The 27799-nt window shown below is 46.7% G+C and overlaps 2 protein-coding genes across 6 annotated transcripts in view; one reads left to right on the top strand and one right to left on the bottom strand.

Annotated features, from left to right (window-relative positions):
* The first annotated feature begins 86 nt into the window (after positions 1 to 86).
* On the top strand, positions 87 to 22803 carry ptn (pleiotrophin). Of its 4 annotated transcripts, none has more exons than XM_088287521.1 (6): positions 87 to 159; positions 408 to 481; positions 16344 to 16441; positions 16596 to 16769; positions 18018 to 18179; positions 22413 to 22803. In XM_088287521.1, the coding sequence occupies exons 3-6, from the start codon at positions 16345 to 16347 to the stop codon at positions 22466 to 22468; spliced, it is 489 nt and encodes a 162-aa protein (XP_088143647.1). In that variant the 5' UTR covers positions 87 to 159; positions 408 to 481; position 16344; the 3' UTR covers positions 22469 to 22803. The 4 variants fall into 4 exon arrangements, with proteins under 4 accessions (XP_088143647.1, XP_088143648.1, XP_088143649.1 ...); XM_088287522.1 differs by having other exon boundaries at positions 97 to 157; positions 412 to 481; XM_088287523.1 differs by lacking the exon at positions 87 to 159 and having other exon boundaries at positions 444 to 506.
* The window catches only part of chrm2a (cholinergic receptor, muscarinic 2a), a 36212-nt gene continuing 31216 nt past the window's right edge, over positions 22804 to 27799 (bottom strand). For both annotated transcript variants that reach the window (XM_088287518.1, XM_088287519.1), the window contains exon 4: positions 22804 to 27684. In XM_088287518.1, the coding sequence (XP_088143644.1) occupies positions 26142 to 27641 (1500 nt within the window). In that variant the 5' untranslated portion in view covers positions 27642 to 27684 and the 3' untranslated portion in view covers positions 22804 to 26141. The remainder of the gene's footprint in view (positions 27685 to 27799) is intronic.

The following is a 27799-nucleotide window of genomic DNA, read 5'->3' as shown; positions in this document are numbered from 1 at the left end:
GTCATTAAAACTACTCAGGAAATCATTGAACAAAACTACTGCTCCTGTCCACCAGGTGACACTGTAGTATCGCTGGAGAACCTGATGGTGAAGCGGATGTCTTCCGTGGCCATGGTCCGACTGGGTTTCGTTGCAAAGACGGTCTGGATCAATTCAGGTTTGTGATGCATGAGTATTTCGTACAAATGTACAATTTGTCTTTCGATATTGAAATAAATGGAATGCAAATTATGTGTTCCAGTCTTCTTTCTTAGAACATCGAAATTGCATATGCCGTGCTTCTAATTAATTAATTGATTTAAATAGTGTAATCAAGTTGAATATGTAGTAACGCCATCGAGCCACACCAGTGTCATAAGTTGTCTAAAACTGTGCTTTTTCTGTTCATTTGTATGTTTTCTCGGGGTAAAGAATCCGTCGTGGATTCCTGCATGGTCGGACGCCATGTTACCTGTGCACTTTAATCGACACGAGCGACCAGGTACGACTTCGTAGGGGAAAAATGAGTAAGCACAACTTTTTGTAGTATGTTGACAATGCATTTATTCTAAAAGAAATAGTCACGTCATGAGTGTTACTTTAATCATCTAGTTATGTGTATTAATCATTGAAATACGGCATGTAAAACAAACAAACAAACCGAATCAGAGCAGTTTAAGTTCCGAGGGTCCTTGAAGTCAACATGAGCTGTCAATCATAACTCGATTTATTCATCAGGTTTAAAAAAAGAAAAAGAATAAACAAATAAAATTATAATCCAGGAGAGAAAAAATGAGCTCTATCTGTATGTTCTTTGTTTACGAGACTGAGATGAGACTATTTCTGTGAAATATCCTCACAGCCAGTGGATGCTTTCGCCTCGTGTCTAGTCATTGCCATGATGTGCTGTGATCAAGTGTTTCCAAACGTCCACAAAAGGCTCTCGTTGGACTTTGGAGACTCAAATTGGACTTTGAAATAAGGGCTTGTTTTTTTAAAAAGTCCATTTGCAAATATGTGGCAAAAAGTCAATAGTCTATTACTGTGCAGAGCGGATGGTATAAAAGTGTGATGTTTACTCTATGGATTGATGCGCGCACGCGCACACACACACACACCTATAAGTGGTCTAGCAAAGGCTTCCCGGGGGATGAACAAGTCTTTCATGTTGTGCTATTGATGGCGTTTTAATAATCAAAGTGCTCATTTAAAGCCATTGTTGAACGCATGTAATGTGACGTGTATTGATCGGTTCATATTGTGCATGAAAGAGTGCCTGGACATGTGATCTTTATTGATTGGCTCATAATGTTGTGAGGCCTTGTGAGATATTACAATTCGTAAGAGTTTGACTCATTAATTTATCCACGTGTACTGTTTTCTTATGAGTTTCATCGACTAGTAATGTCTGCTTGCAAGTTTCACCAGATAGAAGCGTTTCTACCAAATAGCAAATTTTCTTTGAGTTTCACCAGAACACGTCTGCGTGCGAATTTTACTTGATGAATAGGATTGCGCTGTAATGTCTTCTTCACAATTTTATGTGGTAGATGGACATATATCGGCTCATAATACTTATGAATTTCATTTAATAGATAGATTGTATTGTATGATTTCTTTTTAACCTGTAATTCCATTTTACAAATTTCATGTGAGCGGAAGATTGCCATCGACTAGTATTGTCTGCTCATGCACTTGAGAGAATGGATCGATCCGTCGACTTGCAATGTTGACTTGGGGATTTCACATGATGGATAGTTTAACTGATTGATTTATATCAACTCGTAATGTCTTGTTGTTTTTCACGTTTGATCGAAATCCATCGACTAGTAATGTCTGCTTCAGTATTTCACCCATCTAGCATCCAGTCTTTTTAGACAGCTCGATATAGCTACATTGTGCAGAGAGTGAGCTTTGATGCACTTTCCATCGACTCGTCATGTCTGCTTGTCAGTTTCACCTAATAGACGGCTAATGAATAGCTCCGTGTCAATAAAAAAGGAATGTTATCTCACGCTGTGCACCTCACAGCAGCTTTATCATGCACACAAGGCGTCCAAATATGGAGACAGAGGAAGGAAAAAAAAGCGCCAAGCAAGCGTCCCGCTCATCACGGCGACACGCCGGCTACATTGTGCCTCGCTCATGTTTAATAGATAATTCATACTCGGCTGAATATTGAATGTGCCGCTTCGGCGATGTAATTTTAATCGACGCCCGCAGTGAGACACGAGAGCCCGGAGCAGGCGGGGTTCTACCTCCTGCACTCCGGCTTTTGTTTTCCCCATTTCAAATACAAGTCACGCCACGGGAATGTGGAGGGCGCATTCGTTTGATGATGAGTCACACATTTTCAGTTGGATTGTCATTTTAGATGAAGGGAAAGTGTTGCAATAACCTTCCAAACCACCGGATGGCACTCTAGTAAAAAAAAAAACTTTAGAATGATTGCAAAGGAGTGATTCGAATGTAATTCTTTTGTTTTTGTAAAGTTCTGCCTGTTACATGCCGTGAGACGAATGCATTTCAAATCTTTAATTTGTTCCAGCCCCCCAAACCAACAAGAAAATGTGAAATGTTTTTTAGTGAGCTGAATGGCACTGTCATTTTTTACTTTATAAACTCCGCATAATTAGCGAAAGAGTTGGGAGCTCTTTTCTTTAGTTCAGCGTACATTGTGTTTCTGGTGTGTGGGCCTCGGCAGTAATATGACCAATCTTTCACAAAGAGTACATGTCTGTGAATATTGTCTGTTTAAATGTGCTGCTCCACCGTTAGTGTCCAAATATCTGTCGTGTAAAGCGTTAAAAGACCGTGGTATTTGACACTATTTTTTTTTGTTCATGCTGTAACGTATAAATCGTAAAAATTCTACGATTCTGAAATATAATGTATGTTTAAAAAAAAAAAAGAGATAGATTTCCTAATATTCTTTTCTCTTCTCCGAATGCACGCAGCGTTCAAAGATGCCGAGCATGCGTGACGACTGGCCACAACACAGCTGCTGCACTCTGGATCATTTCCTTTCCTTTTTTCCCCTCTCCTTTCCTTCCTCCCTTTTCATTCCCAACCGGAGTGCCCAAAAAATAAGAGGCAGATAAAATTTTTTTTTTTTTTTATGCTAGCCCATTAGCGACGCATGCTACAGTCTGTATGCAGCTTCTTAATTTTCCACAGTAACGCATTTCCCCCAAAAATATGCATGTTTAAAATGCCCAAAAAAAAGTCTTTTTTTGTTCACACTGCAACGCTGGACTCACTTGAAACAAACGTGACCAATTTAACCCACACGCGGCTGATTAGTTCATTGATCCGCGAATTGGCGCGCGTCGATACTTGCGCCCACGTGTCTCCTTTGTGTGCTTCCCGTTTTGCAAGCGCTGAACGAGATGCTGTGTGAGTGTTAGTTCAACTTTGCAAGCCGTGCCCACACGAAAGCTGTCACATTTATTTATTTATTTATTTTGGGGGGGGGTCCCCCACAAGTTATCTTTTTTGTTGTTGTTGTGAGGTGGGTTTTGTCTCAACGAGGGTTTGCTCAAGGAGCTCGTCGCCGCGCCGCCTCTTAAAAAGTAGCGATAAAACGCTCCTCTTATCTGACGCCCGGCAATCTGCATGCACTGCAGGCCTCCTCCTCCTCCTCCTCCTCCTCCTCCTCCTCCTTCTCCTTCTTCCTCCTTTTTCACGAGCACATGAAAAGAAGTCACGACATGAAATTTATCAGTCGCCTGGCATTTAAACGCAAGCCTGTCGTTTGGAGGGCACGAATGTCAAACTCATAAGGTCCAAATAGCCTGAATCCGATTCCGATATCGCCGATGACGGAACGCGGCGCTCGCTGTGGCTTTCATAACGCGCCAAACAAGGTGTGTAATTGTCGTGATTTAATGGTGCGTTCAGAGTGGATGCTTCACGGAGCGATGCGCCTGAACGCAGCACGGCAAACTGACTCACGCTTTTTTCGGCTCATTGCAAATTGTCCTTTGCCGTAATAATCGTAATAATAATAATTAAAATGCGAGTGGCGATAAAATGGGGGGGGCGTGGGGGGGGGCATTGCACTCATGGGAGTTCAAGAGTTCTTTTTTATGGGACGTCGTGACACTTCGTAATGACAAAAACGACAACCCACGGTGGAGTTGACGATGTTCAAGATTTGGTTGAAGCCTGGAAATGGTGAACGCATCCCCAAAATGTCTGCTTCAAACCAAAGTGGAAGACTTCCCACGTCTTTTCCATAGAACCCCGGAAATGTTCAAAAGAGTCTTGTTGATGCATATGTCTAAGCTGGTATCAGTGTCGTAGTATCGGTGCAGCAACACACGTACGTTAGCGGCATGAGAGTTGGTGCATCCCAAATAGACGTGTGCTGGATTTTTTTGTTGTTCAGTCAAACGGGCTTTGAGGGCTAAAAAAACAAACAAAACCAAAACATACATTGACACTCTTGCGCCATGTAGGTCACTCAGTCACAATCAATAAGCCCAATCAGCTGCTCAGTCATGTGACATGCAGCGGCTCTTATTGGCCAGGAAAAAGAACATGTCGAAATCCGTGCCGTTGTTGTTGTCGTGGCACGGGAACAAATTGGCCCGCATGCTTGACTTCCTGTTTGAAGTGCTGGAGGGGAGCCCACCATCTCGCCTCACTTTTCGGACTCACGTGCTGGCGCCGCTGCCAGCCTGACACCCAAAGGGGCCTCGCTCGCTTAATAGCCCGCGCGGGTGAGAAGGATGCTCGCCAGGAAGAGATGCAGCACACTGTGTGTGTGTGTGGGGGTGTGTGTTTGTTCCTACAGGAAGTGATAAAAGCAGAGCGCAGTGTGATGCGCATCATTTGTTTGATAAACGAGCCGAGAAGCACAGTGCGGACGTGTGCGGAGGCCGCTTAAAAGACACAAGTGGGAGGTTACCCAATCTCCTACCCGTCGGGAGCTTTGTGCTGACATCAGCATTTTTTTTTCTTTCCTAACACCAGCAGGCCTTACTCTTGGTTAGTCGAACTTGAGACCCGAAACCGCAAACCAAGATGTCACCTCAGTTTTGTGCTTTTGAGAATTTTATTAATGCGGGCAAGTATCGGCCCTCGTAATCACTCGGTGAGGATTTCCCGAAGGTCTCGGTTGTGTCGGCACATGGCGCCCATCGCCATCGATCCGCTTCTTGCTTTTTGTCCATTCCAATAAATGGGAACGGCGTCATAATTGTTTTGCCGCCGCTTGAAGGTCGCGTCCCATCGACGCTCGGACCGCGTTGGCGTGCCGGAACTGCGCCGCATCGACTCCCATCGACTTCATGTTGCACACCGCAGGCGCAAACCAGTCGCAAAAAAAAGGGGAGTCGTTTATTGTTTGCAATCGCCATGCAAAGAGCGGCGTGTGGAGAGCGCCGCGCCGCGTTGAGTCGGCGCACAGCGAGGCAAAAGAATGTTGAAGGCAAAAGAACACAAAAAAATATGTAAAAGTTCCTTGCACCTCTAAAAGTTGTTTAACAAAGAAAATATTTATATAATTTTAATTTAAATCAATTTCTGTTGCGTGAAATAAAATTAAAGTTAAATGTGTGCAAGAGTTGCTAACTAATGGCAACATTATCCTTACCCCCCCCACCCCGGCCCCTTCGCCCCCCCCCCGCTGCTTCTGTTGTTGTGTTTGACGACGGCGCGTTCCCTCCGAGCACATCCCGATCCCAGATGGTCCCAGCTGTGTTGTCAGGTGGACTTTTATTTGCGTGGTCGCCCGCCGGGAATGGCGAGCAAAGGGCAGCAGCGCCGCCCGCTCGTCTGACGGAGAAAGGAGGCCATCTCGGAACACTTTTACGCTCATCCGTGCGAGGTGGGGGGGGGGGGGGAGCCACAAATCCGTCACGTCTGCGTTCTGTCGCCGTCACTCGTAAATTTTTCACAATCCGACACGCTCTCCCTCGGTAGCCGGCGGTCAGGTGCCCGCCGATGATTTAACCGGGCAATCGATCGGGACCGCCGAGGTCTGTCGGAGCCGGACAAAAGGTGTTCCATTAGACGCGATATTGACTGAAATTCACTTAAGCGCTCCAGGTGACGTCGCGCCGGCTGCATGCCCTCGAGCGTTCACCAAATTGGAGGTCGCCGGCAAACAAAAAGTCGACTGCCGCACGCTCAATCAAGCAATTGAGTGACTCGTGCTCTTTTGTCAATGTTTTATTTTATTTTTTATATCTGAGCCGTCATTGGAATTTTTGCACCCAACTTTAGATCGACTATAAAGGAATAGTCACATGCTTGTATTCTTTATCCTCTGCAAGGAATGACGAGGAAGACTGAATAAATTCCATTTAAATTTCCTTTTTCATAATATTACGAAATATTGCACATAATGTTATTACGATGTAATTATTAATGTGAAATGTTCGAGAAAAAAAACGGGCACAGATTCAGAATGAGCGCGAAAAAAAATGAATACAGAAAAGTAGAGTTGAATCTCAGATTTGAAAACGTAACGCAAATAAATGTTGACTTTAGTGTGGCGCCGCTTCCACTGCCAGAATTTTTTTTGGTTCTTTGCCATCATTGGAATGATCCAATTGACTTTTTGTGTTCAAACGTGCCGTCCTGGTTAAAGTTGAGGTGCACAAAATAAAGTAACAGATGTCCAATCCAATCCAATCCTTTTTTTTTTTTTTTTTTTTTAAAGGAAGAGACATTTTCTTTGCTTTCGATTGAAAAGCCATTACTGATAAGACTTGCAGGTTATAGCGGGAAGACAGAAAGAAGTCATTATTACAGATTAATGAGTTTTTTTGGGGGTGGGGGTGAACGTTGAGCGGTGGGCCGCATTGTCGCCCCTGAGACAAATTGGGGCGAGTGCTGTTTTATTTTTTTTTTCCCTTTTCTTCTCGTCTGTCACGCTCGGCGGCTCACGCCCGAGTGTTTTCGGCTCCTTCACATGAATTGTCATTCCCAAATCAAGTGTTGAAACGGGACGGACACAATGGGGGGGGGGGATTCTTCGATGTGAATTGCATTCAGTTGGCCTGGCTCGGCGCTTCACTTCCTGCGTGACCCCCCCCCCCCTCCCCGCCCTCGCCACCGCCGCGGGGATCCGTGGCTTCCAGTGCTCATTATCACACCAGCGTCAAGCTCTTAAATTAGCATTCTCGCCAACGCCGGTCTGATTATTGGCTAATCGATCGATCGCAGCCACGCTTGCTAACGATGCCCAAGCCGCTCGTGACTAATGAGCAGCAGGCGCACTCATCGTGGCTTTTTATCGCCAAGATCCTCGTCAGCGCAATGGCAAAAAAAAAAAAAAAAAAAAAAAAACATAACGATTAAAGTCCGGCGGGAATGTCGCTCTGAGAATTAAGAAAATCTCTTTAACTTTTATTCGCTCCAGCGCAGACGTTTAAATATTAATACGTCACTGAGAGCTTCATGAATACGAGCGAGCTGCTGGTGATGAGACGAGACGAGAACTTTTGCGGCCTCCACTTTGGACCCACAAAATGAATTTGCCCTTCCTCTCCTCGAAGTCTGATCTGGCGCGTAAATCTCTTAACTAATCAATACAAAAATTGACAAACTCACGTTGTCGTTTTTGCGCGACGCAAGGCGACCGCAATATTAGGAACAGCTCGCAGTCAACAATTGGGATCATAAACCGTCTTAAAAGTGAGATCCGATTTTTGAAGGTCCCGAGACACCAGTTGTGAATCTTTTGTCTGAAAACTCGACGATCCCGCAATCCATTGTTCTCCTCGACTTGTTACGCAAATAAAAAGCGATATTTCATATTTTTTGTTTACTGGTTTCATTGAGTTTCATCACGCGCCCGCCGCCGCCGCCGTCTGCTTTTCCAAGATGCCAGCAGACGCGTAATCCATGGATTTGCAGCGTTTGCCTCGTGCCGCTTCTCCGACAACAAATTTAGTTAGGAAGTACTTTTGGATTTAATCATGAAAAAATGGCTGCCCGCTTGTCAGCAATGCATGATTCCTGTCAGCGCGGCAATGGCAATCCTTTTTCATCATTTCATCTCCTTTAATCAAATGGAGGGAAATGATATCAGGCTACTCGTGAAGCGTATCCCGCGCTGGAAGAGTCCTCGTGGGAGGAGGAGGGTGGCATTCCGAGGTCGCAAATGGATGAGATGGATTATTAATGAGTTGAATATGAGACGGATGGAATGCTCGAGATCCTTATCAGCGGGGGGGTGGGGTTGGGCTGACTGGCGCTAATTGCGATTGCCATCAGCAGGCGGAAGTGCACTGGTCGGTGGTGGCGAGAATCTGATACTCGCTTTTTTATTTTTGCTTCCTGTTCATGTGGCGAGGATGGCCCGTTTCGTACACCTGTTTCTAGTTTTGGATAAGTCGGCGTGCATGTTGTCTTTTGCTGCTCATTTGTTTCGGAATTGCCGGGAATGATCAAGCAAAAGAGATGAACGGGCGCGGGAATAGCATGTCCTTAAAGTGGGACATCGTTCCGAGCGATATTGACGGCCACGATTACGTCACGATCTAAATAGTCGAGGGAGATTGGAAGTACGCCACGGCGCGATCCCGAGCCCCGTCAATTTTGCATCGATTGTCATGAGCCAACTCACTTTTCCGTGGATCAATGTCGTATCTGATATAACTTGCGATTTCGCTCGTGGCAAACTTCTGATTCGTCCTCTTCCTGCGTTTTTCTTCGTTGAGCTTCCTCATGCAGACATGCCGGGGTCTCGCCCTCCATCTCCCGTCTCCTTCCAGGCGGGGCGTCCCTGGAATGACCTTGGGGGTAATGTGTTCCTGAACACGAGTCAGTAAACCTCGCCCCCCCCCCCCACCCAACCATCACTGACCCACCCCTATCACACACACACACACGCTATGCTCAGCCCACAAAGAGAAGGAAGGCGTAGCGGCGAGGCAGGCAGGGCAAAGCAAGACCGTGGATTCCGATGAAAAGAGCTTAGAGGACTGAACACTTTTCTCCCAACACACAACGAGCAGACCTCGGATCACGTAAGTGCGTCTTTGTTTTGAAAAGGCGGATGCGCTCACTTCCGGGAAAGTCAGGGCCACGCTGAAGCGTTGGTTAAAGTTTGAGATGAAACTCTGGGAAAGTTTTCCCAACAGTTATTTTGTGGGAATGATAGAACAGACCGGAATGTCCTGAAAGGTGTTTGGTGGGCACGGAGATGTTTGAAAAGTACCGTCAAGAAATGGGCATCCAATGTTGTTCTTGTTTTGGAGGCGGTGTCATAATTGGTTGATGACAAAAGAGTGTGTGTCGCTGTTCTGTGTGAATGGTACAAACACAGAATACGGGTCGCTGTTCTGTTGAGTTAAACGTAATGAAAGTCGGAATGCTATCTGGTAAAATTCCCGAGGCGGAATAACGGGAGAGTAGAGGGGGAAAACCGGAGCAGGGTTTATGAATTTTATTTTCTCCTTGTAAAACTCTTCTGAAGATGTTTGTCAAGTGACTTGTGGGAGTGTATTCTGATGCGCGTCACTCGGCGCTTGTGCGCTGTTTGATGCGGCGCACTTTTTTCCCAGGATGCCGCCATTTGGGTCAGGCCTGAGCGGAATGACAAACCCTTAGCGGGTGTATTGTATCGCCGCCGTCCAGCTGCCGTTGCCATGGCGTTGCTCGGCAAATACTCTCCTGTCTTTATATGCATCCCTACCACACACAAAAGCCCCCCCCCCCTTTTCGCCCCCCCCCTCCCTTCAAAATGAGGTGTCAACACAAGGTGGTGGACTGAATGAAAAAAGGCGGATGAGCCGGAGAAGTTTTCCGAGGAAGTTCCAAACACAATGTGAATCGGGGCTGTGTGGGGTGGAGGGGGGGGGACAAACTCATAAACAAGTCTCAGACCCTTTCGTCGCTTTGCCTTTAGGGAGACCTTTAGGGAATGTCAGCGCTCCGAGACCATGTGACTTTGCCTATGGAACACAAAGGGGCTTCATCTTCCTCCTCCTCCTCCTCCGTGTCTTTGAGGAGCGCTTCTCCACCGAGGAGCAATAAGGCCTCTCCGGGGGTGTCCGTGTGAAGGCGGGTGATGTGAAAGGGTCTATAAGAGTGGGAAGGAGAGGGGGGGGGGGGTGTTGTGAGGATGCTCACAGTGAGTGGTGCATTCACTGACCCCCGCCACCTCAACGACCATTCATAGGAGCAGAATGAACCTCCATGGGGAGCGAAGGGGGCCTCTGAGGAAGAGCGCCGAATGAAAAGCAGCAGAATGGATGGAGTGGCGTTGGGGGGCGGCGGGGAGCTTCCCCCCCCTCCCCAAATGTGCAAAGACATTCCACTGTCCTGACCATCGTGACGATGATGCTTTTCTTCGTAGCCACATTCCATGTCGCAGAACATTGCAAACTTTTTTTCCTGGTTTTCGTCTGTTTTCCGAAGGCTCCGAAGACGGGTGTAAAAGTGAGCCGGTTGCACTTTCGGCCACGGTGCGGCCACGGATCTTCGACGATCGGAAACCGTTGAAACCAAAAAGATCATCATCAGTTGGGCCTTTTCTATGCTGCGTGTGTTGCCAGGTCAAAAAATGTCACAAAACCTAGGCCAGAACATCGCGAGGTTTCTTTGCACTTTGTCCGAATTCAAAATGAAAGTCGGCGAACTTTCGCAAAGAGGCTGACTGAGTGTTTATTAGCCACAAGTTGCGTTTGTGGCTCCCATAAAGACACTGAAATCGATGCCATCTCATTTCCTTCGGGAGAAATTGTGGCCACCGGTGGATTCGGAGCCATTATTAGTGCGACTGTAATCATTCCTGTTGAGGGAATGCCGGGCGTAAACACCGTTTTGGTCATTGGATGAAAAGTCGCATTGATCGGAGCGCCGACTGCCACTTAGCGACTCCTTTTTCCGATCCAATAGTTAATTGCGCCGTTAATGGCGGGGAGTTGCAGAATTCCGTCAAGTTGGCCGATCGGCTTTCGCTCCACCGCTTTGCCGTCATTCCCAACGCCTGCGGGCTGTGTGTTCCTTGATTGGATCTCGGCCGGTTTTAACCCGAGCCCTGAGGGTGCGCGATTGATAACATCAAACATGGATGCGGGGAGCGCAAGGGTGTGTTTGCGGCATCCGGCGAGTCATTCATACATTCATGAAGTATTCCGGCGTTTCTGTTGGGAAAGAAGAGAACGGCAACTTTAGTCGCAAGCATTAGTATTCCGTCGGCAGCGCGCGCTCTTCGCAAACAAACGACCAGCAGAGGGCGGGGACAACGGGGAGTTTGGCTTTCTTTGCGCCGTTCCGAGTTCACGTTCCATCCAGCCGCAAACACCCCCGGACCGAGCCTTGACCGACCTCGCTGGAATCTGAACAAATTCACCAACTCTTGTCCGACAATGTTTTGAAGCATGAAAAGACGTCTTTGGGAGTGTGAAAGGAACCAGAGTCTTCGAAGAATTTCTGGTTTCCTGCGATTTATTTATTTCCCACATTAATATTGGTGGTGCCGCGTTGGTCCCGTTCATACCGAGCGGCACCACAGGCGCTGTGAAAACAGGAAACACTGTACGTGGCTGTCTTGCGTCGTCTCAAGTTGCCATCCCTGCGTCTCGGTTTCCTTTTCACACCGCCTCGGTCGCACTTCTCTTCCGAAAATGACCACACTGTGTCTGCATTTTCTTGTTTGAAATGTCAAGACGGTCGCAGTGAAGGATGTGCTTTTGCGTTCCACCCTTGATGGATCAGGGATGTCCCCCTCCTCCCGCTCATTCCGGGTAAATAACCGCCGCCGGTGTCGGGAAATAAGACCGTCACGGCGTTCCCCGAGCGGAGTGGATGGAGTCTGTCGCGCGTCTGCGAGCTGTCGTCGATCCGTGGAAGGTCGCGGCGGTGAACACAGCCCGGCAGAGGGGGAGGGCGAGGGGATTTCCCGCGAGTGTGTTGCTTTTCGTCACGTTTTTGTAGGCTTATTAAAGCGGACGTGTAATTATGTGCTCCAACGCAGAAAGAACAACACGGACAAACCTCCAGGAGAGGCTCTGGCATCTCGATAGACGAAAGGAGTCAATAAAATATGCCAACGTCCATCGTAAGAGGACACACAAAAAAGTCTCGAGGTTCCAGATTCGGTTTGGAAAAGCCAGTCAGCCATTTTGGTTTGAATGAATTTTGTTAGGTTAATTGGAAAGATTAATTCAAACTCTCCCTCGAAGACTCTCTCCAGCCTCCTGAGGCCAGTGTGGCGATGATAAGGTCGTCTTCTCCAGATGTGACGGCGGAGACGGGAAAAAGAAAAATCCATTGGCGCGTGCGTGCATGTGCACGGACGAGGTCAGGGAGGAGGCGCGTACATCACAGAATAAGTGCAGCCAGATCAATGGACACGAAACAAAAAAGAGACACACACACACATACAGCATGTGTGTGTGCGCGTGACCCCTGGCAGGTAAACAGCAAGGCCATCAGCTGCTTTTGTTTGCGAGCCAAAAGAAGAATGAAAAAAGCGGCGCTCAATACTGGCATGAAAGGCCGCTGATGGCCGGCGCCATTACGATGGATCACGAGGGTCCTCTGCTGACAGCGACACCAGCGGGGGGACCGCTGTGGCCAGCATAACAAAACCACGCATTCCCACGCGGCGCTTTTGTGGTGGCGATACAATATCATTTCGTTGGCAAAAATACGCAGAATAATTTTAATAGTCATTTATTTTCGGAATTGCTTATCCTCATTCTAGATTATTCTCAAGTGTTTTAAAATAATAAAAAAGTTAAAAAAAAATAAATTTATTTAATTACGACTTAACAATTTAATAAAATGTATTTTAGTTATTAGTATTTAAACAAAAATAATTTATTTATAAATATAGATTTTTTTTTCAAAATTATTTTCAAGTTTTGTTTTACTTTATTTGATTAATTGTCTCTCCTTTGGTCTTTTGCACAAGTAACTTTCTTCTGGGTTTTGATTGGCGGATTGGGTTTAACGCACCGCCTGCTTCTCGAGTGCACAATTGATAGTTTTCGTGGGTAATGAGCCCCCCCCCCCCAATTCCAGGCTGGGAAAAAAAAATCACGTGTGCAGTATAAATAATGGCCACATGACGCCGCTTGATCTCTCGCGAGCTGCCTGCTTTCGCTGTTATTTACGTTCAAATTGACCTTGACGCTCCCGAGTGTTCTGAAAGTGATGGGAAACATCCCCGGAACGTCTGCGAGTCTTTTTGTTTCCATTACGGCTTCCTGTGATGCTTGACTTTGTGTCGACTGCCTTGGCGTGTATTAAAATTAATTAGACCCAATTGAGTGGCGTGCTGCATCTGCTGCTGCTGTTGCTGTTGGTGGTGTTTTTTTTTTTTTTTTTTCCTTTTGTATGACGTGCGAGATGGTGGCGTGGGTTGCACATTTAGCCGCGCTTCCTGTCAGGTTTGGCCGCCGTGGGGGAAATACTGTCGGCGTGGGCGTGCGGATGTAGTCGTCGTCTGAGGAATGGCGGCGGAATCCCGAGAAGCCAGGATGCTCACCACCCCTTAGGTGGAAAGAATTTGATATAATTAGGCAATATCACATGAGAGAGAGATGAATGTTGGACTGTTGGGCCTCATCAAGGCTGCGATTCGGTGCTCGGCATGATTTGTTTATTTATTTCATCGTTTTGCTATCTTCCACTAGTCACAGAGCGACTTGGACGATTTGTCGACCTCACGTCAAGTCACGGGACGCCATTCTATCATTTAGTGTCCCCGCAATGAGCAAAAGTTCCTGTTGAACTCGTTCACTGCACAAAAAGCGAATTCCTACTTGCAGTCAGTCAAATTCCATCCCGTAAGCCATTTTTCTAAGCGGAATGTTGAAAGATGAGATCCTCTTTGCAGAGGATAAAGAATACATTCCTGCGTGTTATCATTTCAAACTCATCTTGGATTAAGTGCACCTTCTTTTTTTATCCTTCGCACCAGATTCTCCTTCCATTTTATTCCCCATGTGTGTTCCGTTATCGGATATTCCCTCGCTCTTGCCGCATTGTCCACAAGGTTGTTTTTCTTCTTTGGAGTGGCGTCCGCTCAGGGATTACAAAAGAACCCGGGAAAAAAAAAAAGGCTTCCAAATAAATCCTGTTCAATATGCGGGCAAGGGAGATGTTCTCACTCTCTCTGAGTGACTTTGTCCAAGGACGCCAGCCAGTTTATTGTCTGGGATCAAACACGGAGACGGGCGGGAGCGATCGTCGCCGCTGCATTTGAATTCCGCCATGCGACTCTGCGATTCGGGGTTCATCCGGGACACATGATGAGCTTCTCGAAAACAACAAGGAAACAACTGGTGCACCTGTAACGCCGGCCGGTGCGTCACGGAACGGCGTGGCGTCCACCCGACTGCAAATTGCAAATGAGCGCCTCGCTGGCGCTGTCGGACGCACGCCGAGTAAGGATTTGAAAGGAAATACGTGTTTCCTTCCATTTTATTTTAAATAAAATGTTAGAAACCTGTTAAACAAAATGTATGAATTGAATTTACGTTTCCATTTGACTTTTTTTTTTTCCATTTCCCTTAATTATGATTAATGCAACTAGTTGGACAAACTATCCAAACTTTTAACTTTAACTCGCAGTTAAATCACACTTCATCAGCCGACGTCTTCGTCTTGTTTGCACACGCTCGGCGAGCGTCCATTGATCCGCGCTCTTGAGATCGACCCCGCCCCCCACTCGTCCCACCATCCACCCCTCCACCCCCAACATTGTGTGGGAGGGCCAAGCTGTGTGTTGCGGATCAATAAGGCAAATGGGCGGTTTGAGAGCTGCGAGTCTCAACGGGCCCACTGATCCACCGTGCGACTCCCAAGAGTGGATTTGCTGCCATTGATCACGCGGCAGCCGGTCGACTAAACGAGGAGTTGGCTGGCGACACTTGACGCTCTCTGATTGGTTCGTTGGAATGGCGTGAGAGCAACCTCGCTGGTGCGTTACCTTTCTCAAGACTCGACTGTATTATTACCAAAAAGTCTACACACCCCTTGTCAAATGCCATTTTTTTGGGACGTAAAAATTGGGCCAACAGATAAATCGAACAAATATTTAGCCATATAATTTCATATAGAAAGCAAAGTGCGGGGAGTCTCTGTCACAGGTGCAGTGAGTGAACGAGGCGAACAATCATTGGCAAAAGCCTCTCAAAATATTTTCCTTTTGTCGCCCGGTTTCTTTCGTTGTGGCAATCTGTTTCTTCCCTGACAATCGCTCCATGATTTTGTAGTTCAGAAAAGAATACAAGAAAGTAAACTGTGGCAGTTTTTTTATTGCTGAGCGGCTGTAGATATACGGCACTTATCATAGTCCTCCAGAGTTCCCACAGCTTGAGTAAAGTTTTGCGGTTGTGCTTCTTTCAATTCCACCACAATGGACCAAACTCACAATGGCCGCCCAAAACTTGTGACAAAGGCATGACAAACCTTTAATGGAAGTCATCCGAATGTTGACATCCAAAGCCCCAGACGCCGTCTTATCTTCAAAACCACGAGGATCCCTTTTTAGTGGAGAGATGAGGATTTTTATTATTTTTTTTATCCTTTTATTGCTTTTTGCCTCGATGCAAAGTCATCGCGGCCGCTGGGATGAGTTTCATGTGTTTCGCAACGAGCGTCGGATCAATAGCGCCGAGGCGTTTCGCCCGCTTGACGACAGCAGGCGCCTCATTACGGCTTTCGAGCGTCATGTTTGAGCACCTGATTTCAATTTCACGTTCAAAGCGTGTTAAAAGTTAAACACAAGTTCAGCAGGAGCTTTTGATGAATTCAAAATGACACTGTCGGGGAAATGTGACGTTTCTTTTATTTATTTTTTTTCGGGGGATGCAGGCTGCCCGGAAAATAAATCACAAAACACCCGTGATCAAATTTAATTCTCATTTCAAATTAAGTTATTGTCATTATTACATTTTTCGTTTTATTTATTTTTTTTTTTTAATGATTTTATGATTGCATGTGTTGCATTTTCCAAAATATACACGAGAGCAAGCCAACCCCGAATTGCGATAATGTGCCAATAACTGTTCTTGTCTCATAATGGCCATGAATTTAAATCTGGAAAAAAAATGGATTAAAAAAAAAAAACATGAATAAGCAGGGCATCGGGTAAAAATACAAATAGCTAATAGATAATCATTCAAAAAGAAATGACAATTCAATATTTTCAGTAATTATTGATAATCAAATATTTAGAAAAAAACATTTCATTGTTCCTCTCCGAATGTTATTGCTTGTGGTCTTGACAGGTAATTTCTCGCTCACGTCAAGTTTGGCTGACACAACCCCCCAGAAAAGTTTCCCACCGGGCATGAAAGGCGGCAAACGTGGGCCCCCAGATGGCGCGAAGCCTTCGGCGAGCACTCGATAAAGTCGTTTCTTGTTGTCTTTTTTGGTGATGTTGGCAGGATGCACGAGCAGAAGCAGTGGAGCGTGCGAGCCGCCGTCATGGCCTTGCTGGTGCTCACCGCCGTGGCGGCCCAAGGAGGCAAATCGGACAAACAAGGTGCCAAATTCCAACGGCGACTCGGCCATGGTTTTGTTTCAATCAATAAATATTCATTTCCGCTTTCGTTGCTCAAAAGCTTGATTGGCTCAGCTTGTATGTGTTGCCGCTCCACGCGAGTGTGCTCACCAAGGTGTCTTGGCGCCCCCCGCAGGCAAGAAGGAGCGCAAGTCGGACTGCGGCGAGTGGCAGTGGAGCGTTTGCGTGGCCAACGAGGGCGACTGCGGCCTGGGCACCCGCGAGGGCACGCGCACCGGCACCGACTGCAAGCAGACCATCAAGACGCAGCGCTGCAAGATCCCCTGCAACTGGAAGAAGAAGTTCGGGGGTCAGTCCTTCTTGCTCTGTATTAAATGGAAAAAGGTTCATGAGGAAGATGAGCTCTGACATCAAGTTAGCTCAATTCTCCAAGAAAAAGTCTTGTTTTTTTTGCACTGCTTGCTCAGTTTTCCGTCTGGGTTGACGCTTCGCACCAGTGACCGCCGTCCCCGCTCCCCCCTCTCCCCCTTTTTGCTGTCAAGCCTGCCGCCAGTTGGGCTGACTTTTGCAGTCGGAGTCGCTCACATTTGAAAACACTTGTTCTTCCCCGCCAACAAGTCCCGACAGGCGGCTGTCTATTCTGTGCCGAAGCAATTGGGAAGTCTCTCTTGGTCCCGGAGTCCGTGACAGGATCACTCTCGCAGGGAACAGGACAGTTTTGGGGACTTTGCGCCAACAATGCCAGTCGCACTTGACGTTTCGTCCGATTACGATGCAACGGAATATCGCACGATTACGATACGATGTTATACTTGCAAATATGTCTGCGCATATTTTCCAATGCTCTACATTGGCATTTCCGGACTTCTGTCGTATGATGGGTCAACGCCAATCGTTTTTTTTTTCCTCTCCCATCCCTCGTCGCTACAGAAATATTCGGCACAGCTGTCAGCATGATGCCGTTTTCTTTTCTTTGTCGCTAATCTTGCATCCGGTGAGTGCACGGGCCGCCCGCCAGATTCCCAGGATGCCTCGTCCAGACACTAAAGGCTTTTTCAAGCGCTCAGGCCGCCCTTGTGGGCTTCTTACAACAATCGCCCACTGCCTCCCCTGACCAACATCACCTCCTCCTCCTCCCCCTTGATGAGCACCCTGGGAATTCGCCGCCGATGACAAAAAAAGAGGGGCTTTCATTAAGTGCCCCCCCCCCACCCCGTTTTTTTCTCCCTTCTAGTTTACAAAATGACGGCGAAAGAGATATGAGCACGTGCAAAATAGGATGTACAGCAGCCATTTCCCGGGGCAAATTGCATGTGTAGCGGCGGTGAATTGAAGGTGTCTTCCGTCTTCTATCGGAGCGAAGCACATATGTGCAAGTTATTTGAGCTGACAAGATTGTATCTGGACGTTATTTCCAGGACCTAACAGCAGTCGGGACGCTTCTGATTGGGCTCATCTGTTAGCGGGTGCCATCGCGTACGCCCGCCGCCATCTGTTCCTGTTAGCAGACATGGAAAAGCGAGCGTGAAGAAAAAGGCATCTGGCGGCGAAGTGTGGCGACGACAATCAGCGACTGAGATGTTGATTTCTTCGGCAGGGGAGTGCAAGTACGAGTTCCAGGCGTGGGGCGAGTGCGACGTGAGCACGGGCAAGAAGAACAGGACGGGCGTGCTGAAGAGGGCGCTCATGGACGCCACCTGCGCCCCCACCGTCACGGCCAGTAAGCCATGCGGGAAGATTCCCAAGGCCAAGCTGCAAGGTGAGCGAGCGGCCCTTTGGTCATCTCGAGACGAAATCTGATTCGCTAGTAACTTAGCTTACGACGTCGTACGTTTCGATACGCTACGATTTCCAAGTGATGTGGCACGATTGGGATCGGTCAAGGCCCAATTGCATCGCATCGGAATTGTAGTGAATTGGTATTTTTCTTTTTCCACATTCATATTAATTACAAAATAAGAACGTCACCAAAACATCCTCACAGGATGTCAAGTTGAAGGATTACGACAAATTTTAGTTTCTGCGGCCCGTTCCTCTCTTCTTTTGCTCACAATAACTTGCACCTGGAAGTCGATTCAAATGAGAGTTCAGACCCAGCGATGCCCTCCTTGTTCTTAGCTTCAAGTGCCTGCCGCGGAAAAGTGCCGCAAAGAGCGGGTTTATTCCCAGGTTGTGAAAGTCAAGTGTGGAGGCTCCGACAAGCACACTCGGATATTTGCAACTCGCCTTCCTTCACGCTTGTGCTTGTTTCAAGAAAGAGACTTGCACAATGTTCCGCACCATGACAGTGTTCCTCCGGTGTTTTGGGAGCACGCTGACAAGCCGCCACCCCCAACCTCCCCTTTTGCCCCCTCCCCCTCGACACTCCCTCTTCTAGCCACTTCACTTTCCGCACTTGAGATTCCGACATGAACTCCGCTAGTGGCTCGGCGCGTTATTCTTATTACGGCAATTAAGCTGTTTTTCAAATAGACTCTGCGAGACTGTAGCCTTAAATAAATAAAGGTGTCAGTGTCGGGGATGGCGGAGCGGGCGTATGAATTATGGATGGGCACATCCGCGCCAGGCGCCGACACAGTCCGACCGTCTGTAGCGCCGTCCGCTAAAAGAACCGAAGCTCGCCGCCACCCGCCACACATTCGGCCGCGTCCTGCATGCAATTATGACACCGTTCACTCCAATTGCAATCACATGCACACTCCAATGATGATCGAGTGATAACGGGAACGTTCACTCCAAATGTAACGAACGCGAGATTGGATCGACTCGCTTCCGATCCGTTGAACTCGAATCCTGCTATGATATGAGACGTGTCACTCCAAACATTTCAATAAAAATGAGTCAACTTGCGATCCCATTCGCTCCAATTCTGATCCAATACATTCTTAACATTCATTATAATTCACTCCGATAGTCGTGTGGTTCGATTCACTGAAATGACAAAACGGTTTGATACCCGTACATTCTAATTCCGTTGTTGTACGATGCAAATTGCGTTACGATACGAAACGACAGGATTCGGTAACTCGGGTTAAAGGATGACCCGACGATGCCAAACAAGTGACGAGATACAAGATTGCCTCCGTGAGTGACGTCACACATTTAAAATAAACAGCAATCACTCAAGGAGCATTGTCGGACTTTTGTTTTTGCGATGAGTCTGTTGATGCTTTTCGTGTTGCTCGTCTCTTTGTTCTCCACGGCTACACTGAATGCTTTCTGATTGTCTGCCATCCTCGTGATTGCGCCTTCAGAATCTCCCGCCGCACATTCGCCACGTCGGCCCACCTCGCTCTCGCCTCCTACTTGACGCTCGGAGCGACGGCGCTAAAGGCGAGGTGGGGAGGTTAACTCTCCGTTCAAATGTAATCACACGGCGATAGCTTCTCACTCCCGCCGAAGGACTAAAAAAACCTGACGAGAGAATGTCAAACAGCGCGCGCAAGCCGACCGCGAGTGAGTCAACGGTCTTTTGTTAGCTCTGCAAACCCGGACGTCATCGACTCGCAAACGCGGCGCGGCGGCCTGCTGCCAAATCGCTCGCAAATTGGCCGCCTTATCGCGTTGGGGAGATGACACGCTCGCGGCGGGTTTGCGTAACCTCCACGTCGGGCCGGGCAAACGCTCGCATTAGCGTGCGCGTGCGATGGCACCGGAAGGTCCTCATTTGCCGTCCCGACGGGGGGAACGACCGCTTGACAATTCCACTCCCGTAACGAACTCGCATGAACGTCTATTGACTAAAATCGCGTCCGCGGAGGTTATTATCATCCGCACAGCGCAGTGACGTCGTAGCCAGATGGTGTTGGACAAACTTGCATTTTCGTTCTTTAAAGTTAAACACAACGGAACTGTACAACGGCAGTAATTGTTTTGCGTACCACTAGAGGGTGCCCACGTCCCACTTGCAGCACACGTGCCACACTTTGAGAATCTCTTATGTACCTGTTTGGGTTGAAAACATCTGACTCGCCACATTTTGAAATATCATCCACATAGCGCCGTATCTTCTGCACTTGAAGTCTGTGCATGATCAATTTTCGGTTGACTTTTTATTCGCCCTCTCTGCGTCCGCACAATGCAGCATGATCTTCAGAGCTGGTTCATTACATTTGCTTGATTAGGATTTGATATTTTCATTTGTGACTTAATTGAATCCGTAAACCCCCCCCTCGTGTTTATTTCAGACAGCGAATTAAAAATACCTCAGACATGATGCCGAAAATGGGAAAAAAAAAAAAGTCCTCCCTTTTGGTGGACTTTGTCATTAACTTTATTGTCATGTTGATTTGTTAAATTAGAGGCAACGGCGTCCTCATGTCGCAGTGCATATCGTTTGCCGTAATGCGGCGCGAACAGCAGGCCGCCACGGCGGCGAGCGCGGCGCGGCGCTCCCGCATCCAATTCAATTCCCTTTAATGAGCGCTCAGCTAAGCCGGAGGAATTCGATTAGCTCAAATGTGATTGGGGCGACATAACAAGCGGGAAGGACACACAAACACACTTGAGGCACACTCGCCGTTCGTGAGGCTGTTTTACTTTCTGACACTTGTGCTCACGTCTGATGTTAATATGAGAAGTGTTCATGCACACTTGAAGCAGCAAGTGCACAAGAAACATCTTCCTGGTGGAGGTTTTCCCACGCCGACCGACACCAGGGCGCTTATTATGTGGCACACGGGAGGAGTCGCTGTGATTTGAGCGCAAATGGTCTGTCTGCTCTTTCATTTTGTGTGACAAACAACATTTGCCGTAATGGCCGTCCATCCATCTCCCAACTCTGCTCATTACAAACACTGAAAGCATTGTTTATTAGAGCCCGGCTGGCTTTTTCTCTCTCGCAGGCGCACCTTTCAATCTGCATTTTCCCTGCACTCGGAAGGGAAGCAAATTCGATATTCCCGAGGGGACGAATGTCTTTTTTTCACTGCCTGTAGGAAAATCCAAAACATTGCATTCATTTGCTCATATTTACAATGCAAGTTGCTTGGCGACATAAAAATGACAGGAAGTTGAGTTTCATCATTAAACTTTGTAAGAACACAACAAAGTCGCGGCCTTTGATGTATTACCGGAAATGGCCAACATGACCATCCTATTAAAAAAAATAAAAATCGTGACATGGCAGATTTTCTTTGTCCTTTTGGGCATTGCGACATCAAACGAGTTCGCAAATTTATCCCTATCGGCTGAAAGATGAGCATGATCTGGAATCCACGGCGGCTCTGGACTGTTCTGGAATTGCAAACACAGCATCCCGGTGGAGGTTCAACATTTCTGTTTTTGTTTGCTCCCCCCCCCCCGCCTAAGCCCTCTGATCCGTCTGCCCGAGGCCGACTGTATCTCTTCCATCCCCTGTTCATCCATCGCGCCATCCCCAACCCGTCTCCCGTGGTAACCCCCCCTGCTTCTCAGGGGGGGGGTGGGCTTATCTCCCAACTGGCAGACACGGAAAATCACATCTCAGCCTGAGATTGCTGCTCCTGCCGCACTCCTGCTGCCGTCACCCTGTCTTGCGTGGAAGTGTGTGTGTGCGTGTGACAGCCGATTTCTGCCCGCCTTCATTAGAATTGATGCACATGTAGCTGTCACTCAAACAGCCTTTGAATGTACACATTTGGAGTCGCTCTTTGAAGCAGATATTTTAGGCTCAATTTCAGGGGTGCTTCAAAGATGAACTCCTTTTTCGAGATGGTGTCTGATTGCTTGGAAATTGGAAGCACGTGTAACAAGACGCATGACGCCTGACGCTACAGGGCGAGTGTGAGGATCCGTCATTGCGAGTGAGTGCAGCGTGGCGGCAAACTTTGATGGCTTGCGATAAAACTCTCGGGTCAGAGTTGATCCAAAAGTTTTGAAAATTCAGCGCCGAAAATTGGTTTCACTCAGCAACCTGAAACTTGGTGGGAATGTCTATCTCAAGTGGACACACACACACACACACCCACACACACACACAAGGGTTCTTATTTTCTTTCTCTTGCTCCTTCAGATGCCAAGAAGCAGAAGAAAGAAGGCAAGAAGCGAGAGCGCGGCCAAATGGACTGATGATGATGGATGAAAATGAAGAAGACGTGGTGGATCAAGATGAAGAAGTGGGCGGAGTCAATTATGTCCCGTAGGCTGTGGCGGGAAAACGCCTGTGCAAATATGACCCGTAGTGTTTGTGTTCTCTAGAAACAAAGACATTAGATGTAATCACGTAATCAGCGCAAATCCACTGGAATATTTTATCCTTTCTATTGCTGCTTTTTATTTGTCATTACCTCAATTTACCCTTTTTTTTTTTCTTTAATCCTATTAATCCTCATTCATGTTAACATCCCTCCCAGCCCAAAGCCTGCTTCCTTTTTCCTAGAATGCAAATAAAGGAATAAAAGATTTTTTTTTTTACATTTTTATTATCATCCTGAAAGAATATGGCACAAATTTTAACCACGAAGATGCATGAAAAATCATCAATACCATTAACTGTACAAGGGGGAACTGTAGAGGAGGGGGGGGTAAAAGGGGAGGCATTTGGGAAGCTATGAAACACGCGAATGTACATTTCCAATTCTTACGTATATGTCATATATATATATATATATATATATATATATATATATATATATATATATATTATTGTATTTACAGCTCAAAATGTTTTCCACTATTCACACACACAAAAACATCTACAAACAAAAAAATGCAGCTGGCAGTGGAGCCAAATATTTTTCTGTGTCCACTTTTGGCATCCACCCGCACAACATTGCAAATCATGCCCACAGAAATGCACATTATTATTCTTATTCTTAAAATAAAATACAAACAAAAATTTTAACGCACAAAGTTTCTGTACACTTTGCAACGGCATATTTTGTACACTGATTATAAAATGTGTGTGAAATGTTGCGTGTATGGAGAGGAATCTTTGGAAGCTCAGGTCGAGCGCACATGCACACTGCAAATATGGACAAAAATGTGGCAGCTGTTAAATGAAAGTAGCTGTAGCTCAGAGCTAACACATTCGCATTTGAACACACAAAGAGCAATTTCCATTTTGTCATTACGGCTAAGGCACTTTGAAATTGCTCCGTACAATCTGGCGATATTTTCAATTTCCCGCCCATTCCGCAAAATTTCTTTGCGTCTTCCCGCCTTTTCAACCCGCGTGGGAGGATTCTAGCCCTTTGACGAAAGCCGTGTGAAGAGGAGCCCGATTAGCTCTGACGGCACAACGTAGATGACGACGGTGATGATGTGGAATAACGATGGGCATATTCCGGGATTCCCGCAATGGAACTCTCGATTTGGACGTCCACATTGGAGCGATGATGACACAAAGCAAATATGATCGATCGCTCAACTGACCCAATTTGTTGTTTATTTAATTTTAAATCTATTTTATTTATATATTTTAATTTATATTTGAAATTTAAAAAATATATATCTGAATCAACTATATGTGGATATAAAAGCCAATATCTATCGATTTTATTAGTTTTCATTTCTACAAAAATTAATACAGCAAATTTCTCCCGAGTCGTTTTTCCAATGAGGTCTCCACGCCACTAGGTGGCAACATTCAGAAACCTGTGCTTACTACCCATAATGTGAGAAGGTGAATATGCCGGCTAATCTGTAGACGTTCCAACAACTGTGACGTTTTTCCATAAAGAGAAAAAAAGCCGAAATTACCCTACCGGTAAGTGTTAAAATGTTACTATCGTCACCACCTTTGTGTAATTGATAACGTTTTAAAAAAAAAATGATCTCCAGGCACGCTGTGGCAAAAATGACATGCTTGCTAAGGTGCATTCTGTCCTCTATTTTATGTTCATAAAGGAACTCCAATGGGCTGTTAGGTGGAGAAAAAGACACGAATATCACTTTGGTAAGTAGAATAATGTTACTTTTGTAATGATCTTGATGAGATTAATCAGATTTGATCACATTTTGGCCGGAATTGTCACTTCTGGATTAGTTTTACCACCATTAACTACTCCGCTGGGCCCGCCTTTCCCGCAATCTTCACTCAATGAAATAAAAAAAGGTTATTTGAACATAAATAAAAAAAAGTATCCCTAGAATTGTCCCTTGGTACTTTTCTAAGAGTTTTCCATCAATTCCCATCGAAAGTTGTTTCTTATTTGGTCCTCCATACCTCTAGGGGAGACTAATGAAAACCGGCGTCTCAAAGAAATCATGTGGTGGATAAAGAGACAAATTGAGCCTTCTGGTAAGTGGAATTATGTTACTGCTGTCACCATTTTCATTAAATGATCAGATTTTTGAGACCAAACAACATGCTGTATAGAAATGTCATTTTCATACCAGTTGCCCATAATATGCAGATTCTTAATACAGTTTGTTAGGTTCGTTGAAGTCTAATAAAAGGGAACACTAGAGTTGTTGTTTGTCCCTTTTCGACTACTTTAGCCACGATTTCCCCCAAAAGTAATTTTTTAGGGTCCACCACCTCTCTAGGTGGCAACAACTTTTTAGAAATGTACTTTACAGCCACATTGTGTGAGGGCAATGTGCATAAAGAGGAAAAGGGGACAGAAAAAGCCTCAAGGTAAGTGGAGTAATGCTACATTGTGGTTTTAAATGCATGACATTTTATGTTGTGGCAGCATACAACCAGACAATATGTGCTTTCCAGCCATGTTAGGGGGAACAGCACATGCTAGCCAAACTGTATTATGTGCTATTGTTCATGTATGTGTATATGTCCGAGAAAGCTGATTTAAAAAAAAATAAATAAAAACAAAACACTGCCCTTACTTCTGCCGGTGAGTGTAAAATGCTGATGAAATGGTGCTGCAAATGTGCCAATTTCTTACCTTTGACCACACTTGATGATTCTGGTGGCCAGTGTGCATTCTCGGAAGAACTTTTTGGGGATGTGAACTCAGGTATGTACACAAAATCCTTACATGATGCGAATGTGACATATGACATTAAAGACGAGAAAGTAGCCCTTTTTAAATCACGAACCGGTGAAGGTGTGATCCGAAGTTAACTCCACACTTGGAGCCGACAACCATGCAACAGTACGCACACACTATACACTCGCACGCAAACATTGATCCTCACACTCCAAAACAAACACTAATAAGCTCTGAGCTTTAGCTAGCTGTTAGATGCTGCCGAGATTCCTAATGTAACAGCACGCATGTTATCAGCTGGTGTCAGCAAAAATGATTCTGTCCCAAAGAGCTGAGTGAGCAGAAAGCTGAAATGAACAATCGATTTGTTTCCTCCAATTTTTAAGAACTGGAAAGAAAACAACTTGAGACTGGCGCTAAAAATTGTCAGATGAGTAGAATTGAACAGTTTTGGTGTGGACGGGAAGCTAAACAAAAGCCAAATGATGAAGAAAAAAAGTATCCAGTTTTGGGGTATGATGTGGAGAGCCGTGGAATAGACACAAAGCCGCTTTGTACAGTTATCTACAGGTGTTGTCGCTGAACCTAAAACGTGTGAGGTTTGTAAATTCAGGGAGCCCTGTTGTCCCATTGTGGAGCACTAAAATGTATCCTGTCTCATAATCTACTGATGCTACGATTGCTTATAGGGCATTTCAAAATGTTTGTAAACAATAGAGTACTTCCGGGTGGCAGAACAGGATACATGTGACGTCATGGAAAAATACCCTATCGAGAGAAATGGTGCAAATGGTCGGATGGACAGTCATTCACACAGTCACACACTGCCACCACACTCTTGGAATTGTCTATCTAGCAGAGCGAATGTTCTTGTACTGGCAGAGCAGTAGGTGCTTGAATGTCTTTTTGAAGGTGACGTTGCACAGGGCGTAACAGGCGGGGTTGATGGTGCTGTTGATGTAGCATAGCCAGTAGCCCAGCGTCCACACTGTGTTGGGGACGCAGCTGGAGCAAAAAGTGTTGATCAGGACCATTACGTTGTAAGGTGTCCACGTGGCCACAAAGGCTACTAGGATGGCCATGATGGTGCGCGTCACCTTCTTTTCCCGCGACGGGGCCGCCTTCTTCTTCTTAGTGGGCGGCTGCTTGGTCATCTTCACAATCTTGCGGGCAACGTGGTTTTGCCGCTCAGAGGCCGGCACAATCTCCACTGTGGCATTGGAGGGCGTGTAGCAGTCGCCCTTTGGGGATTTGGCCTTGATCTTGATGCAGGTCAGCTTGGAGACACCGGCTTTGGCGTGTTGGCGGGGTAACGAGCGGCCAGGGTCTGGGGCAGAATTGGTGGCTAAAGGTGGCGTCTCCTCATCCTTTACATTGGATGCAGCCGCGCTGCCTGAGGTGGAGTCATTGGAGCTCTCCTTCTCTTCGCCGGCAGCGCAGATCTCTTTTGCCATGTCGTCCCCCTCGGTTTCACCCTCAGCTGTGGTGGAGGTAGGCGCTTTGCCATTCTGCATCCTGCCGTCGTGCTGGTTGCCGCTATCCTCCGTGTTCTGGCTCTGGGAGGCTGCTATGTTCTCGGCCGGGATGTTGTTGTTGTTGGGTTTGTTCCTGCGCTTGACGGGAGACAAAGGCTCTGCGTTGCCTCCCGATGGCTTGCGATTATCCTTCTTGACGCGGCTCTTGCTCGCCCTGGAGATCTGCCAGTAGAGCTGAATCATGATGATTACAGGCAAGTAAAAAGCGGCAATGGCGGTGCCAAAAGTGACGGCTGCATTTGAGAAGAACTGAATGTAGCACTCCTTCTCTGGCACTGTCCGCCCGCCCACGATGAACTGCCAAAAGAGGATGGCTGGCGCCCACAGGATAAAGGACAGGACCCAGGCGGCAGCGATCATCATGCCCGCCATCTTGGTGGTCCTTTTTACAGGGTAGCTGAGTGGCTTCGTGACACAGAAGTACCTGTCAAAGCTTATGATGAGCAAATTCATGACGGACGCGTTGCTGACCACGTAGTCCAGCGCCAGCCACAAGTCGCAAACCACCGGGCCCAGTGGCCAGTACCCGATGACGATGTAGACTGTGTACAAGTTCATTGAGCAGAGTCCAATAATGAGGTCGGCGCACGCCAAGCTGAAGAGGAAGTAGTTGTTGACAGTCTGCAGGTTCCTGTTGACCTTTATGGAGAGCATGACCAGGATGTTGCCAATCACCGTGACCAGGCTGAGGGACCCAGCAACCAGCACGATGAACACCACCTCCACAGTCTTGTAGGCGCCCTCGCGCTCCTCTGCCGCTTCGGTGTCGTTGCCTTCTGAGGCGTTCCAGTAGCTGAAATTCAGTGCATCCATTGCATCGGCTCCTTCTCGTCGACACCTCCTACTCACACGGAACCTGTGGAGGAGCACAAAAGAGAATTTGTGATGAAAAAGATATTTATACCCTTTTGAAATGAAAAGTGCTGTCACGTTAGCGTATTAATATTCTACTAAGCCGACATGCTGCCTAA

This window comes from Idiotropiscis lumnitzeri, chromosome 2 (assembly GCF_059441095.1).
Source record: "Idiotropiscis lumnitzeri isolate Australia: NSW breed Sydney's pygmy pipehorse chromosome 2, RoL_Ilum_1.0, whole genome shotgun sequence".
In the NCBI taxonomy this organism is placed as follows: domain Eukaryota; kingdom Metazoa; phylum Chordata; class Actinopteri; order Syngnathiformes; family Syngnathidae; genus Idiotropiscis; species Idiotropiscis lumnitzeri.
The sequence above is the reverse complement of the archived record's forward strand: the minus strand, read 5'-3'. Positions and strand labels throughout refer to the sequence as shown.

What these genes read in the sequence shown, in the direction of transcription:
- ptn (XM_088287521.1), top strand. Translation starts at nt 16,345, where the DNA reads ATGCACGAGCAGAAGCAGTGGAGCGTGCGAGCCGCCGTCATGGCCTTG. An exon ending in AGGCAAATCGGACAAACAAG is followed by an intron (nt 16,442 to 16,595) that starts GTGCCAAATTCC and finishes CGCCCCCCGCAG; the next exon opens with GCAAGAAGGAGCGCAAGTCG. An exon ending in TCCCAAGGCCAAGCTGCAAG is followed by an intron (nt 18,180 to 22,412) that starts GTGAGCGAGCGG and finishes TTGCTCCTTCAG; the next exon opens with ATGCCAAGAAGCAGAAGAAA.